Source organism: Pristiophorus japonicus, chromosome 1, assembly GCF_044704955.1.
Source record: "Pristiophorus japonicus isolate sPriJap1 chromosome 1, sPriJap1.hap1, whole genome shotgun sequence".
NCBI lineage: Eukaryota > Metazoa > Chordata > Chondrichthyes > Pristiophoridae > Pristiophorus > Pristiophorus japonicus.
Genome location: NC_091977.1, coordinates 160,290,925 through 160,308,243, shown reverse-complemented (window position 1 = coordinate 160,308,243; position 17,319 = coordinate 160,290,925). Strand labels below are relative to the sequence as shown.

Below are 17,319 nucleotides of genomic sequence, written 5' to 3'. Positions count from 1 at the left end.
ACAAAAAGAAAATATTTGACATACAACATCGGTAACAGTTCCTGGGTCTCTGTCCCTACTCCTGTGCTAAATCAATGATCCTATCACTCTCCATGGGTACTGACTTTGCTCACCAGTTTCAAGCCTTGCTCTCAGCTACTTTCTCCATTTCCAGGCCATGCTCTCTGCCACCTATGGGCTTAACAGCCACTGTCTACCAGACTGTTGACATTTTGGCTAAGCTATGTCTCCAACCATATCAATAAAGACTGAAGCCAAAGTATTATTGCTGGGGAGAGGAGCACCACACTTTGTCTCCATGTCCTGAGTCTGTACTTCATCTCTGGCTCCACCATCCCTGCTTGCTCCTTCCTGGTCCTGGCCTCCCCACTCCCTCGTTCAGTCTCCTTGCTCCCTCTCCCTTTCCCAATTCCAGCATTGCTCTACCTGCTTAATCCCTCTTGGCCTACCTGTTTTCTCTCTCTTCATTTTGAACAGAGTGGGGGGAGGTGGACACCTGTGCGAGGATTAAGCAGGGCCCAGGCAGGGGGTTCGAGGCCTGAAGGTCAGGACATGCATGCAAACACAAACAGATGCAGTGATCTTCTTCCCTACTACCACCTTCTCCCTGCGAGATACTGGAGCATTTTTGATAGTTAAAGTTCTCAGTTGAGAAGGGAAAAGTTGTAAATGCAGCCCCATACAAAACAAATGGAGCAAGGGGGAGAGCGTGTCTGTCATTTGAATTTGGGCCTTATGATGTAATATAAAACTGTTTTGCATCTCTTGTGCTTTGAAGGTGCTGCTTAATCACTGAAATTCGCATAACAACCACTAAAATTTGCAGTAGATTGCACTTGAAAACTAAACTATTTATATAAAGTTTACACAAGCTAAAAGTTTGTTTTCCATTTTGAGTAACATTTTCTGTGTACAGAGATTGAGGTGTGCCTCATTTGAGATTTAATGGAACTAACTAATAAAACTAATAAAACCAGCCAGTCTTGTAATAGAATGAATCATTGAACTGCTTATCCTAAGCATCTTACAATCAATTATTCTTTTAAAATGTATTGGCTGTTCTCAGTTATTCCAATAGGTTATGTTAGCCTAAGTTGGAGTCCAGATTTCAAAACGGCAATCGTAGCAGTGTTCAGGAGACAGTAGAACAATGAAAATCAACTTCATAAAACAACTACTGTAAATATTTTAAAGGAAAGAACATGGTCTGGATATTAAATCACTACATTTTAGTGATTTTAATTATAGAGAAGAACAGCACTTTTCCAAATAAAAGAAAAATACAAATCCAGTAAATAAAATAACATTCAAATGTTCTATTTCCTTTTTGTCTTCACGGCTCCTATAACTCCTCATTGCCATAGAATTGATTTCTCCTGCAGAGTTTGTTCCCATCAACAAATTTTCAAATGATAGAAAGCTTTAATTTTTTTTAAGTACTGCACTTTGGTGTTACTTTCATGAATTTTATGTACTGAAAGTAGTACAATTTCACAATTGCTCGTATCAAAATTAAATATGTAATATATTAAAATTTACTGTATTTGCCACTTGATTCCCTGTTAAGTTTTTGCACATTTTGTGTTAACTTTTTCAAATTATAGTTTCCAGAAATAAGTATCACTGCACTCTCATTCAATATAAGCCTGAAAGTCTCTAAATTTATTTTCAAAGCATGGAAACCAAAAATAAAAACAATTTATCAATATATTGAAAATAAAATTATGAACCCTTCTGACATTTCACCCACTCAGCATGAACAAATCATTCATCCAGTTCTGAAATCTTAGCAATATATTTTCAGATGTATAAAATTGTAAATTTCCTTTTCATATCAGGTGCTTAGTTTGTTATGGGGAATAAAATAACTCCGGAAAATGAAAGGATTTCATTAAGTAGTCTAGCATATGATTGTAGAAGTGCCAGTAAATTCTCTTAAGCTTCATTGAGGGATCTACTGCGATGACATACACATTTCTTCCCCTTTGCAAGCTCTCTTAATTCAGTTCGGTAGGTGGCATTGCTTCAACGGTATCTCACCCAAATGTCTGGACAATGACAGTCAGTGGGTTATTTGATCTTTGGGTCCATTGCATAAAAGCCTGATGACCCTGCTCTCAGCTAAGATTCATACACAGAGATGTTGCTGGTAGTAATCAGTCATGGGTCCCTTGTTTGATTATTCTTTTTGCCCCCTCCCGATTTATCTGGGTATACTAAAATCATTTATGTAGAAATTACAAAAACAGGCCATCTAGCCCAACCAGTTTATCTTGGTGTTCATTCTCCACATGAGCAATAGTCCAAATCCCATGTGCCTGCCCTATTCCCATATCCTTTTATTCTTTCTTTCAGCCACCTATCTAACCTCTTAAATGTTAATACAATTTCTGCTTCAATCACTAACTCCTACAGTAAATGTCACAACCCTCTGTGCTTGGTTAAAATTGTCTCAGATCAGGCTGAACCTGAGATTTTCCTGGTTTGTATGGCTCAGGTCCACAGTACTGATCCATCATTAGGGAAAGGGGCAATGATTCATTTTCAAAAGATAAATTTCAAATATCCAGACTGCAAGTTAAAATGGAAGACATGATTAATACTGCCTTATGCAAGCCAGTACCATATTAGACATTGCCTTAGATTTATTATTTATTGATATCAAACGGGATGCTACCTTCTGATTAGTTGTCCATATGATCTGCTAAAAATATCACAGCCGACTTTCAGAACACATCAAGAGAGTGCAAGTGACTTGACTGGTGCTACTTTTTACTACAGTGGCATTTAAAAAGCTCCTTGTGGTGTTGCACAGAGTCTGTTTGGTTTTGATGATGTATAATGTAATAATTTATTGATCAGTTGGTCCTGCCCGAGTGTGTTGGGTAACTTTACATTGGACTTGAATAAGAGAGGATGGCTTAACGTGCTGAAGCCTTATGTTAACCTCTCAATTAGGATAACTGTATGGTTCAAATACAAAAGATACTACACATAACAGCAATTGTCATGTGGTATACCCAGAGAGCTTGGCTTAGACCCAATATGTCCAAGTTTTGTTCTCAACAATAAATATTTAACATCAAAACCTGAGGCAGTGTACATTCGAAAAACGAGGATAAGCTTTTTTTTTCCTGGACTCATACATATCTATCTAATCGTAGCCAGTGAATCACCTGCAATGGCTTCTCTTCTCTCTCCTGCATCATTCCCTCTGGTGTCCCCCAAGGATCTATCCTTGGCTCCCTCCTATTTCTCATCTACATGTTGCCCCTTGGTGACATCATCCGAAAATACAGCGTCAGTTTCCACATGTACACTGATGTACACAGCTCTACCTCACTACCACTTCTCTCAACCCTGCCATGATCTCTAAATTGTCAGACTGTTTGTCCAATGATGAGCAGAAATTTTCTCCAATTGAATATTGGGAAGACCGAAGCCATTGTTTTCGGTCCCACCACAAACTCCGTTCCCTCGCCAATTACTCCATCTCCCTCCCAACTTCTGTCTGAGGCTGAACCAGACTGTTCGCAACCTTATATTTAACCCTGAAATGAGCTTTCGACCACATATCCACAGCATAACTAAGACCACCTATTTCCACCTCTGTAACATTGCCCGTCTCCGCCCTTGCCTCAGTTCATCCACTGCTGAAACCCTCATCCGTGCCTTTGTTACATCTAGACTTGACTATTCTAATGCACTCCTGGCTGGCCTCCCACATTCTACCGTACATAAACTAGAGGTGATCCAAAACTCGGCTGTCTGTGTCCTAACTTGCACCAAGTCCTGCTCACCCATCACCTGTGTGCTCATTGACCTACATTGGCTCCTGGTTAAGCAATGCCTCAATTTCAAAATTCTCATCCTTGTTTTCAAATCCCTCCATTGCCTCACCTCTCGATATTTCTGTAATCACGTTCAGCCCCACGAACCCCCAAGATATCTGCGCTCCTCGAATTATGCCCTCTTGAGCATCCTTGATTATAATCGCTCAACCATTGGTGGCCATGCCTTCTGTTGTCTAGATCCTAAGCTCTGGAATTGCCTACCTAAACCTCTCTACCTCTCTTACCTCCTTTAAGACACTCATTAAAACCTACCGCTTTGACCAAGCCTTTGACCGAGTGGTATCCCGGTCCCCGCACCTATCCCAGGCTGAATGGCCTCCTCCCTCCTGGTTCCTGCTCCCAACTGTGCCCGAAAGCTTCCCCCCCCCCCCCACTCTCTCTTGCCTCTCCTACTGCTGCTGCTGTACGGGCCGTGGAACTGCATCTGCTGCACTGATTTATTTACCTGTGCCAATTTTCTTAACTCACCAGAAAGTTTTTCTACAGAGGCCACATACGCCGTCCTAAGAAGAATTGGAGCTGGCCAAACTTGCCTAAATGGCTACAATTGGCACGGTTGGCAGGTTACGCCCCCCTATGACTCAAAAAAAAACCTAACCTAAAAAATTCGTAACTAACTGAGTTACATGGACGCATATAGATTGGGAAACTTGTATTTTTTTAACAGGCCAAAAAAAGTGCCGCACACCAAAATAACGACGCAAATCACTGGGGAAAATTGAGCCCATTGTAATTAGACCTATTTGAGGCACTGATGGGAATTGTTAGTTGTTGTTGATTCACTTTTGACAAATGCCAACTAGCTGCCAGTCGATCACAAAACAATAATCAGTAATTCAGTCATTCAGTATTTCTTGTATTGAATAAATGCTACTGATTTTGAATTGCTAAAGGACTTCACAAGATAACAGCTTATTTTGATTACTGCATTATAGAGAGATGATTCAACCGTGTTCCTAATATTTAAAACAAATACTGATGTCTGCTTTTCATGTGTGATAATGAAATGCATCTGTATGACAAATGTAAATACTGATACTTTATTTTTACATAACTATAATTTATTCATTACTAATTACTTTTATCTTTCCAATTTGTAGTCTCTCACTTGGAAGAAGCAATTGACTGGCCTGGAGAGAAACTAAAGCTGGGCCAAGTTTCTGGAGTTGCTCTGGATTCCAAAGATAGCCTCATCATTTTTCATAGAGGAAACCATGTGTGGGATGAGAAGTACGTGAACTGACCTTGCACAGTTACTCCGTAATTTAATATTTTGGTGTGCAGTGAATTCTCTTTTCTGCTATAATATATTTTAAGAGCAATCCAATACTGGAAATGTGAAGGAAAACGTATTCTATAGAGTGTTGCGATTTTAATGCAAACTTTGTTTTAATAAAATCATACAGCACAGAAGGAGGCCATTCAGGCCATTGTGCTTGTACCAGTTCTTTGAAAGAGCTATCCAATTAGTCTCACTCCCCTGCTCTTTCCCCATCACCCTCCTTTTCAAGTAAAGATCAAATTCCCATTTACTATTGAATCTGCTTCTACCACCTTTTCTGGGGCAGTGCATAACTCGCTACATTCAAAATATTCTCCTCATCTCCCCGCTGATTATTTTACCAATTTCCTTACATCTGTACTCTGGTTACCCACCCTCTTGCCAGTGGAAACAGTTTCTCCTTATCTATTCTTATCAAAACCCCTCGTAATTTGAACACCTCTATTAAATCTTCCTTGAAACTTCACGTTCAAGTTCACCTCGGGCCCAAGTACCCAAGGCCCCACCCCACTGCTGGCCAAGAATGGGGAGACACTCATCAAGGACACCGAGGCAGTCAGGACCTGCTGGAAGGAGCACTTCGAAGATCTCCTTAACCGGCACTCTGCCTTTGACTTGGGTGTCCTCGACTCCATCCCGCAGCTTGCTACACACCACCATATCAGCAAAACCCCAGCCCTGCATGAGGTAGAAAAGGCCATCCGTCAGCTCTAGAGCAACAGGGCATCTGGAGCGGATGGAATCCCCGCTGAGGCACTAAAGTATGGCAGAGAGGCACTATTGGCTCGAATGCATGACCTCATCTCTCTCATCTGGAAGGAGGAGAGCATGTCGGGAGAACTCAGAGATACAGTAATTGTGACCATCTTTAAAAAAGGGGACAAGTCCGACTGCGGCAACTACTGGGAAGGTCATCACTAGAATCCTTCTCCCTTGGCTGAGGAACTCCTCCCGGAGTCACAGTGCAGATTCTGTCCACTACGCGGTGCAACGGACATGATCTTTACGGCGCGACGGCTGCAGGGAACAGCACTAACCCTTCTACATGCCTCCTTTGACCTTACAAAGGCCTTTGACACTGTTAACCACGAGGGACTATGGAGCGGCGTCCTCCATTTTGGCTGCCCCCAAAAGTTTGTCACCATCCTCCGTCTGCTCCACGACGACATGCAAGCTGTGATCCTGACCAACGGATCCACCGCAGACCCTATCCACATCCGGACCGGGGTCAAGCAGGGCTGCGTCATCGCACCAAATCTCTTCTCGATCTTCCTCGCTGCAATGCTCCACCTCAACACCCAACAAGCTCCCCACTGGAGTGGAACTAAACTATAGAACCAGTGGGAACCTGTTCAACCTTTGTCGCCTCCAGGCTAGATCCAAGACCATCCCATACTCTGTCGTTGAGCTACAGTACTCCGACGACACTTGCGTTTGCGCACATTCAGTGGCTGAACTTCAAGTCATAGTCAACATCTTCACCAAGGCGTATGAAAGCATAGGCCTTACACTAAACATCTGTAAGACAAAGATCCTCCACCAACCTGACCCCGCCACACAGCACTGCCCTGCAGTCATCAAGATCCACGGCACGGCCCTGGACAACTTGGACCACTTTCCATACCTCAGGAGCCTAGTATCAATAAGGACAGACATCGACGACGAGGTTCAACACCACCTCCAGTGCCCTAGTGCAGCCTTTGGCCACCTGAGGAAGTGTTTGATCAGGCCCTCAAATCTGGCACCAAGCTTTATGGTCTACAGGGCTGTAGTGATACCTGCCCTCCTGTATGGCTCAACGACGTAGACCATATACAGTAGACACCTCAAATCGCTGGAGAAATACCAGCAGTGTTGTGACCACAAGATCCTGCAAATCCCTTGGGAGGACAGACGCACCAACATTACTGTCCTTGATCAGGCCAACTTCCCCAGCATCGAAGCATTGACCACACTTGACCAGCTCCGTTGGGTGGGCCACATTGTTCGCATGCCTGACACAAGAATCCCAAATCAAGCGCTCGACTCGGAACTCCTACACGGCAAGCGAGTCCCAGGTGAGCAGAGGAAATGTTTCAAGGACAACCTCAAAGCCTCCTTGATAAAAGTGCAACATCCCCACCGCCACCTGGGAGTCCCTGGCCAAAGACCACCCTAAGTGGAGGAAGAGCATCTATGAGGGCACTGAGCACCTCGAGTCTCGTCGCCGAGAGTGTGCAAAAAACAAGCGTAGGCAGTGGAAGGAACGTGCGGCAAACCAGACTCCCCACCCACCCTTTCTTTCAACCACTGTCTGTCCCACCTGTGACAGAGACTGTAATTCCTGTATTGGACTGTTCAGCCACCTAAGAACTCACTTTGAGTGGAAGCAAGTCTTCCTCGATTTTGAGGGATTGCCTATGATGATGATGAATTAACAACTGCAGATGAGTAACCTTGTGCATATACAGTGTATACATTTGGCAATCATCAGGCAGTAGCAGTCGGCGTGTTTAGGCTAAGTGGGTACAAGTTACTAGTCAGCATATCCTCTGCCTCCCCATGAGTAATGCTAGAGGAAATCTCACCAGATTTTAACAAAATATTTTAAGAATAATCTTAATTAAGGCACCATAAACACATTTATTTAAAATGGGTCTTAATGACAATTCTTTCTCGGTGGATAATCAGAATGAACGGTAACTCAATTATTTAATAAAATAAAGCCTAAATCTAAGGTTAACTAGTCAAGATAAAAATTCACGTGGTTGGGGGTAATATATTTGTATGGATAGAGGATTGGCTAACTAACAGAGAACAGAGAGTCGGGATAAATGGTTCATTCTCTGGTTGGCAACCAGTAATTAGTGAGATGGCGCAGGGATCAGTGCTGGGACCTCAACTATTTACAATCTATATTAATGACTTGGAAGAAGGGACTGAGTGTAACGTAGCCAAGTTTGCTGACGATACAAAGATGGGAGGAAAAGCAGTGTGTGAGGAGGACACAAAAAATCTGCAAAAGGACATAGACAGGCTAAGTGAGTGGGCAAAAATTTGTCAGATGGAGTATAATGTTGGAAAGTGTGAGCTCAGGCACTTTGGCAGGAAAAATCAAAGAGCAAGGTATTATTTAAATGGAGAAAGATTGCAAAGTGCCGCAGTACAGCAAGACCTGGGGTACTTGTGCATGAAATACAAAAGGATAGTATGCAGGTACAGCAAGTGATCAGGAAGACCAATAGTATCTTGGCCTTTATTGCAAAGGGGATGGAGTATAAAAGCAGGGAAGTCTTGCTACAGTTATACAAGGTATTGGTGAGGCCACACCTGGAATACTGTGTGCAGTTTTGGTTTCCATATTTACGAAAGGATATACTTGCTTTGGAGGCAGTTCAGAGAAGGTGCAATAGATTGATTCCGGAGATAAGGGGTTTGACTTATGAGGAAAGGTTGAGTAGGTTGGGCCTCTATTCATTGGAATTCAGAAGAATGAGAGGTGATCTTATCGAAATGTATAAGATTATGAGGGGGCTTGACAAGGTGGATGCAGAGAGGATGTTTCCACTGATGGGGGAGACTAGAACTCAAGGGCATGATCTTAGAATAAGGAGCCACCCATTTAAAACTGAGATGAGGAGACATTTCTTTTCTCGGAGGGTTGTAAATCTGTGGAATTGGCTGCCTCAGAGAGCTGTGGAAGCTGGGACATTGTTTAAGAAACTTCTGTCTTACATTTATTCAATCAGGGGTTATGGGGAGCGGGTGGGGAAGTGGAGCTGAGTCCATGATCAGATCAGCCATGATCTTATTGAATGGCAGAGCAGGCTCGAGGGGCCGTATGGCCGCCTCCTGTTCCGGTTTAAACATGCTTCTATTTGTCCCATCTCTCAGAAATATCTCAGTGTACTGTTAGTCATTTAGGTAAATGCTTTAGCCATTTTGCACACAGCCTAGGAGGATAAAGACCAATGAAATGTATGATCATCAGATTGGTTTTTGATAATTTTTTTTATCATATTCTTGTTCTCTTAATAGATCACTCTGTCACTCGTGATACTCTTTTAATCAGCTTTGATCAGTATCTGTTGTGATCTCCGCAATGACCTACGCCCATTTAAGCTGATTGCACAGTAAATGTCAGTACAGGGGTACTTGTCCTAGCCTTAATGTGAATGCTGCTCACTCTAGCTACTTATTTCTTTACCATCACAGGTACCTGATAATGACCAGCTTTTATTAAGTTGAGCAGTCATTGAATTTCAGCAATAAAGCCACACTAAGCAGCCCTACTGCTCCTCACTCTGCAGCAGCAAAAGCCATCAAGGGTTTTCTCTTGTCATCCATCTCTGCCAAAATTACTATCTTGGCTGTTACCAGCTATTTTTCTCATAGTCTTTCTCATGTGCTGTGTGTTTTTTCTAGTCTTGGTTGATTACTGTCACATGAGGTCTCTCTCTCCCTTGCAATCTGTCTTAAGCAGTCAGCTTGCTCTCATGCCCAATCACTATTGTACACTTTCTCACAATCTTGAATCTATGTTAGCCTTTCTAATTTGCTGCCGCATGGCAAAAATGCTAATGTTGACTACAGTAATGGCATTTGTTGGTGGGGGACGAAAGGGAAATACTTTGATTGAATGCCTTTAAATGTATTTTGAATTTTGTCTTTGGTTAACTATCTTTGGCTCGCCAGCACCAGTGAAGTAATAAAGGGAATACAATGAACTTGCCCAAGGGAGTAGTGGGGGAAGGATTCTAACGTTGTCTATCAAAATAATGAAATAAATATTTATAAATAACTCTTATTGGCATATAACTGTGCTAAATAAAAAAATACATAATCTGTATTGGATCATGTATTGATTAAGTAGGGAGAAATCTTAAGACTACGAAAAGATATCAAGATACACTGGTAATTGATTTTGACATCATACTTTAGGAAATATCTGCACCAGCGAATAAGAATGTGGTACTTTATATAAATTGCATTTAAAAGTTGAGGGCTAGTATGCAAGATTACCACCTGCAGCACTTGCACATTGGTAAGTGTACTTTAGAGATAAATCCAATTTTCTGTTCCTTAGCCATTGTAAACCCTCTAATGAGACACACTCAGCACAGTTAGAAATAATTATTCTGCCTTCTTAATGTGTTTATTAATAACACAATGATTGAAGCAAGTTGGTTGTAAGCATTTGTAACCATAGACACAGTGAAGTAATTTCAGACATATAGGTCCGATAATAGGGAAGCGGGGAGGGAGCTTGTGGCATAGGCAAGGCTGGAAACATTTAAATAATTAAATAACCTGTGACCGACTCCTGCCGACAGCTGGCCAAAGTGACAGCCTGACTTGGGGGTGGGAGCACAAGCAAGTTGCGAGTGGCTACAGTCGGGGACCAATGGAGCTGGTCCCTGGCAGTTAGTGGGGAGGAAAGGTCTGACCGCATTCCGGGGGGTGAGGGGGTGGTGGTGGGGGGGGGAAGAAGGGAGAGGGAGTTAAGGAGGGGGAGACATGGTATCCCGGGGCAAGGGACCCACAAGGAAACCTGAAAAATAATTTAATACTTAACTCCTGGGCCTCTCCTGGCCCAGGATCCAACTCCCCAACAGGTTTTACCTGACGGTGAAGCCGACACTCCCACCCCACCCACTCAAGACTGATTGAAATTGCAGATTGTATGTCCTGAAGATATCATTGGACCTGATCTGCATATTTAAAACAGGACTCCACTTTGGGTTTGGGTGTCCCGGAACAAAAAACATAGAGGTAGCATGCTGATACGGCACGCAATTAGGAAGGCAAATGGCATGTTGGCCTTTATTGATAGAGCGTTGAAGTACAAGAGTAAAGAAGTCTTGCTTCTTTAGAAGTCTGGTGAGACCACACCTGGAGTACTGCGCACAGTTTTGGTATCTGTAATTAAGGAAGGACATACTTGCTTTACAGGTGGGTACAACAAAGGTTCATTGGATTGATCCCTAGGATGAGAGGGTTGTCCTGTGAGGAAAGATTGGGCCAGTACTCTGGAGTTTCGAAGAATGAGAGGTGATCTCAGTGAAACAAAAGATTCTGAGGGGGATTAATAGGGTAGGTGCTGAGAGGTTATTTCCTCTGGCTGGAGAGTTTCGAACTGGGGAGGCATTGTCTCAGGTTAAGGGGCTGGCCTTTTAAGACTGATATGAGAAGGAATTTCTTCACTTAGAGGGTTGTGAATCTTTGGAATTTTCTGTCCCAAAGTGCAGTGGATGTTGAGTCATTGAGTATATTCAAGGCTGAGATAGATAGATTTTGGGACTTCAGAGGAATTAAGGCCATCCAGCCAGGGGGCCAACCCTGGTTCAATGAGGGGTGTAGAAGGGCATGCCAGGAGCAGCACCAGGCGTGAGGCTGTGAGTTGCAAACAGCACTTTTATGTGCCATGACACTTTGCTTATAAGGTCAGTGAGATTTCAATGGGGGCAATACTCGTTCGGCAGCAAATTGTGCTGGTTGCTATTAGCAGGCGACTACAAGCTGAAAGAAGGGTTTTGGGCCACGGAATCGAAGAGGTCGCAGACGTCTGAGGAGGTGGCCTTATCCCCCACGTGTTTACAGAGGACTTCGCTCATACCTCCACATCTCAAGCGCTGCGCTTCCAAAAAAAAGTGCTGACAGAGATATGCCAGCTCATACAGGCAGACCTACAGCATACCAGCGCCAGCAGGGCTGCACTGCCCTTCCAGGTGAAGGTTACGGTGACGATGGCCTTCTATGCCTCCGGCTCTTTCCAGGCATTCGCGAGGGACAGCAGCATCTCACAGCAAGCTACACATTGCTACATTCGCCAGATTACAAGGGCACTGTATGCACGCAGAAAGGTCTCATAAAGTTCCCAATGAGAGGGCTCTAGGGTTTGGGCATTTTGCAGGCTTCCCCAAAGTTCAAGATGCCATTGACTGCACACGTTGTCTTGCAAGCACCATCACACAATTCATGTGCTTCGTCAGTATTTGTTCGCAGTTTGAGGCATGTAACATGGGACTGTAAGTGATCTTTCAGCAGCAGTTGGAGTGTATTGCAAGGGACAATGTGAATGATAGAATTAATGTGCATGGATCATTAAAAAGCCAGTGGGTGCCGAAGTAAACCTTCATCTTTATTATGCATTGTGATAGCCACCTCACAGAGTATTGAGTGGGACCATATGCATGACAAGCTTGTGTGAGATTAATGTTACAAGTCATGGAGGCATACATAGAAGCTAATACTCACACTGATGAACCTCATAAGGTTGTTGAACTTTTTCGGCACTGTGTGCCAATCCTGGGCACAATGTCTGCAGAAGACACCTCCTGGGCTATCGCCCTCCATATTCTCTTAGGGAGTAGTCTTGCTCCCTCAGCAAGATGGAGTGAGGCCCACCTCCTCTCCATTGCATAGACTAAGGCCTCACTTGCCTCCTGGCTGAAGCGCCTGGCATGCTGCCTTCCCTCCTGATCCTCCATCTCAGCTGAAGTGGATCGGTTTATATAAAAATACATGCAGGAAGCTGCCGCACACTGCATTAGCGTTTGCGACCGGAAAAGAAGAAAAAAATTCACTGCGCATGGGCAAAATGGCCACCTCCTATAACGCCGAAAGTTGCAGCTCGGCGCACAGTCAGTCGTGCAATGCCTGACTTAACACCAACGCTCCTCCAGATGACATTTTTGCCGAAACTTCCAGATGAAGACACAAACTATTTTCAGGCGCAAACCTTTACGCCCTGCCGCGGTTAACGCCCCTAAATCCAAAAAGCTGAAAATCCAGCCCTCAGTTTCTACCTGGGACAGTGGCCGGGGAGGGGAATGGAATCAGCAGAGAGGTTAGAGTTTGTGGCAGGGACCAGTCTTCCCACTGTTTAACTGGAGGAAGTTCTGGTTCATCCAGGCCTGGATGTCAGAGAGGCAGTGGAGAGTTCGAGAGGGGCAGTGGAGATGTAGAGCTGGGTGTTACTGGTGTATTTGTGGAACCTGCTGTCATAATTTTGGGTGATGTCGCTGAGTGGCAGCTTATGGGTGAGGAAGTGGAGGGGGCCAAAGATAGATCCTTGTGGGAGTCGAGAAGTAACTAGTTGCAACTCTGCTGATCAGTTCTCTTTGACCCTCAGCTCAGATTCAAACCCCACATTCTATCCATTACCAAGAACCCTTGCTTTCACCTCCGCAACATTGCTTTCCTCTGCCCCTACCTTAACCCTCCTCTGTACTAAAACTTATGTATGATTTTGTCACCGCCAGACTCAACTATTCCAATACCCCCCCTTGCTGGCTTTCCATCCTCCACCCTCCACTTGTTCAAAACTCTAATGTATGTATCATAACATTAAAAAATAGGAGCAGGAGTAGGCCATACGGCTCCTCGAGCCTGCTCCACCATTTAATACGATCATGGTTAATCTTATCATTGACTCAGCTCAACTTCCCTGCCCAGTCCCCATAACCCCTTATTCCCTTATCGTTTAAGAAACTGTCTATTTCTGTCTTAAATTTATTCAATGTCCCAGCTTCCACAGCTCTCTGAGGCAGCGAATTCCGCAGATCCACAAGCCTGGCCATATTATGCTGTACTCGCCTATCATCCCATTCTCACTGACTGGCACAGGGTCCATGTTCACTAATCCATTCATTTCAAAATTCCTGTCTTAGTTTTAAATCCCACCATGCCTTGCCTCACCTCCGGACCCAAACTCATACCCTCTCCATCACCAAGATCGCCTACTTCCACCCATCTGCTGCCGAAAACCTCATCCATGGTTTAGTTCCCTCCAGACTGGGCCATTTCAATGCCCTCCTGGCCGGCCTCCCATCTTCAACCTCCGTAAACTTGAGATCATCCAAAACTCTGCTGCCGATAGCTGAACTCACAACGTCCCGTTCATCCATTACTCCTGTGCTCGCTGACCTACTTTGGCTCCTGTCCAGCAATGCCTCGAATTTAAAATTTTCATCCCGTGTTCAAATCCCTCCATGGCCTTGCCCCTCTCCACTTTTTTAACCTCCACCAGCGATACAACGGTTATATATGTAAACCTGAAAATACCTTGTGTAACCACCAGAGGGCTCATCCCACAATCCCTTGGGAGCACCTGTACTTAAGGAGGCCTCACAGGCTGGAGAGGCACTCTGGAGACCTGCAATAAAAGACTACGATCACACTTTACTTTGAGCTCACAGTATCTGGTCACACTCTTTATTCATACATAACAACTGGCGACGAGATACAGATGACGAACCCAACGATGCAGAGAACAGTGGGCATCCTGGAGAAATTTTCGGAGGGAGATGATTGGGGAAATTTTGTGGAGCGACTCGACCAATACTTCGTGGCCAACGAGCTGGAAGGAGAAGTGAACGCTGCCAAACGAAGGGTGATTCTCCTCACCGTTTGCGAGGCACCAACGTATGGCCTCGTGAAAAATTTGCTTGCTCCAACGAAACCCACAGAGAAATCGTACGATGATTTGTGCACACTGGTCTGGGAGCATCTGAACCCGAAGGAAAGTGTTCTGATGGCGAGGTACCGGTTCTACACGTAGATCTGAAGGCCAGGAAATGGCGCGCTATGTCGCCGAGCTAAGATGCCTTTCAGGACATTGCGAATTTGAAGGACATTTGGAGCACATGCTCAGGGACTTCTTTGTACTTGACATTGGCCATGAAGTGATACTTCGCAAACTTTTGACTGTAGAGACCCCAACCTTGAGTAAAGCCATAGCGATAGCCCAGGCGTTTATTGCCACCAGTGACAATACCAAGCAAATCTCTCAGCATACGAGTGCTGCTACAAGTACTGTGAACAAAGTGATGATGTTTTAGAATCGCAACATACAGGGCAGGCCTCACATGCCTGCAGTTGCATGTCCGCAGATGTCTGAGTCCACCATCAAGGGTGATGAATGCAAGGCCATTAACACCTTGTTGGCGCTGCGGGGGTGATCATCGTTTCCATTCATACCGCTTCAAAGGATACGGTTGCAAGTGCTGTGGAACAATGGGACATCTCCAACGTATGTGCAGGCGAGCTGCAAACCCTGTTAATCCTGAAAACCACCATGTTGCAGAGGAGGACAGATCCCGGTGGATCACGACGAACCAAAGCCTCAGACCGAGTAGGCAGAGGTATATGGGGTGCACACACTTAGCACAAAGCGTCCCCCGATAATGCTGAAGTTTGAATTAAATGGACTCCCAATGTCAATGGAGCTGGACACGAGCGCAAGCCAGTCCATTATGAGCAAAAAGACTTTCGATCAATTGTGGTGCAGCAAGGCCTCAAGGTCAGTCCTGACTCTCATTCGCACTAAACTGAGAACTTACACAAAGGAACTGATTCCCATAATCGGCAGTGCTAGCGTAAAGGTCTCCTACGATGGAGCGGTGCACAAGCTTACCACTCTGGGTGGTACCGGGCAATGGTCCCACGCTGCTCGGCAGGAGCTGACTGGGAAGGATATGCTGGAACTGGTACGATGTCCGAGCACTCTCGTCCGTTGACGACACGTCGTGTGCCCAGGTCTTAAACAAGTTCCCCTCGCTGTTCGAACCAGGCATTGGGAAGTTCCAAGGAGCAAAAGTGCAGATCCACCTAATTCCGGGGACGTGACCCATCCATCACAAGGTGAGAGCAGTACCGTACATGATGAGAGAGAGGGTGGAGGTCGAGCTGGACTGGCTGCAATGAGAGAGCATCATTTCACTGATCAAATTCAACGAGTGGGCCAGTCCGATTGTTCCAGTCCTCAAGGGAGATGGCACCGTCAGAATCTGTGGTGATTACAAAGTAATTATCAATTGTTTCTCCCTGCGGGACCAATACTCACTACCAAAGGCAGACAACCTTTTTGCGAAGCTGGCGGGAGGAAAGACGTTCACGAAGCTGGACTTGACCTCAGCCTATATGATGCAGGAGCTGAAGGAATCATCGAAGGGCCTCACCTACATCAACATGCACAAAGGTCTCTTCATTTACAACAGATGCCCGTTTGTGATTCGATCAGCCGCAGCGATATTCCAGAGAATCATGGAAAGCTTACTGAAGTCGGTCCTGCACACCGTGGTCTTCCAGGATGACATCTTGGTTACAGGTCGGGACACAGCCAAGCATCTGCAGAACCTGGAGGAGGTTCTTAGTCGGCTCAACCACATGGGGCTCAGGTTAAAACGCTCGTGGCGCCTTCAGTGGAGTTCCTGGGGAGAAGAATCGCGGTGGACGGCATCAGGCCCACCAATTCGAAGACTGAGGCAATCGAGAACACACCGAGGCCACAGAACGTGAGGGAGCTGCGGTAGTTTCTAGGACTCCTGAACTACTTTGGTAACTTCTTACCGGGTCTCAGCACACTGTTAGAACCACTGCACGCCTTACTGTGTAAAGGAGATGAATGGGTATGGGGTAAAAGCCAAGAAAATGCCTTTGTAAAAGCTAGAAAACTGTTATGCTCAAACAAATTGCTTGTGTTGTATGATCCATGTAAGCGTTTGGTACTGGCGTGTGATGCGTCATCATACGGTGTGTTTTGCAACAAACTAATGAATCTGGGAAATTGCAACCGGTTGCTGATGCATCCAGAAGTCTGTCTAAGGTTGAGAGGGCATACAACATGATTGAAAAAGAAGCGTTAGCGTGTGTTTATGGGGTAAAGAAAATACATCAATATCTGTTTGGGCTCAAATTTGAATTAAAAACTGACCATAAACCACTGATATCCCTCTTTTCTGAAAGTAAGGGGATAAATACGAATGCATCGACCCACATCCAGAGATGGGCACTCAAGTTGACCACATACAACTACACCATCCGCCACAGGCCAGGCACAGAAAACTGTGCCGATGCTTTCAGTAGGCTGCCATTGCCCACCACGGACATGGAAATGGCGCAGCCCGCAGATTTAGTCATGATAATGGAAGCATTCGAGAGTGAGCAATCACCCATTACAGCCCGACAGATTAGAAACTGGACGAGCCAGGACTCCTTACTGTCCTTAGTAAAAAAAATTGTGCGCTTCACGGAAGCTGGTCCAGTGTCCCATTGGAAATGCAGAAAGAGATAAAGCCGTACCAGCGGCGCAAACATGAAATATCTACACAGGCAGACTGCCTTCTGTGGGTTAATTGGGTACTGGTACCTAAAAAGGGCAGGGACACTTTCATCAGTGATCTCCACAGTACTCATCCAGGC

The 17,319-nt window shown here is 44.9% G+C and overlaps 1 protein-coding gene across 4 annotated transcripts in view; it reads left to right on the top strand.

The window, feature by feature from the left end:
• Positions 1-17,319, top strand: part of pam (peptidylglycine alpha-amidating monooxygenase) — a 398,693-nt gene that overhangs the window by 343,955 nt on the left and 37,419 nt on the right. For all 4 annotated transcript variants that reach the window (XM_070884267.1, XM_070884245.1, XM_070884252.1 and 1 more), the window contains one exon: positions 4,955-5,084. In XM_070884267.1, coding sequence (XP_070740368.1) covers positions 4,955-5,084 — 130 coding nt within the window. The remainder of the gene's footprint in view (positions 1-4,954; positions 5,085-17,319) is intronic.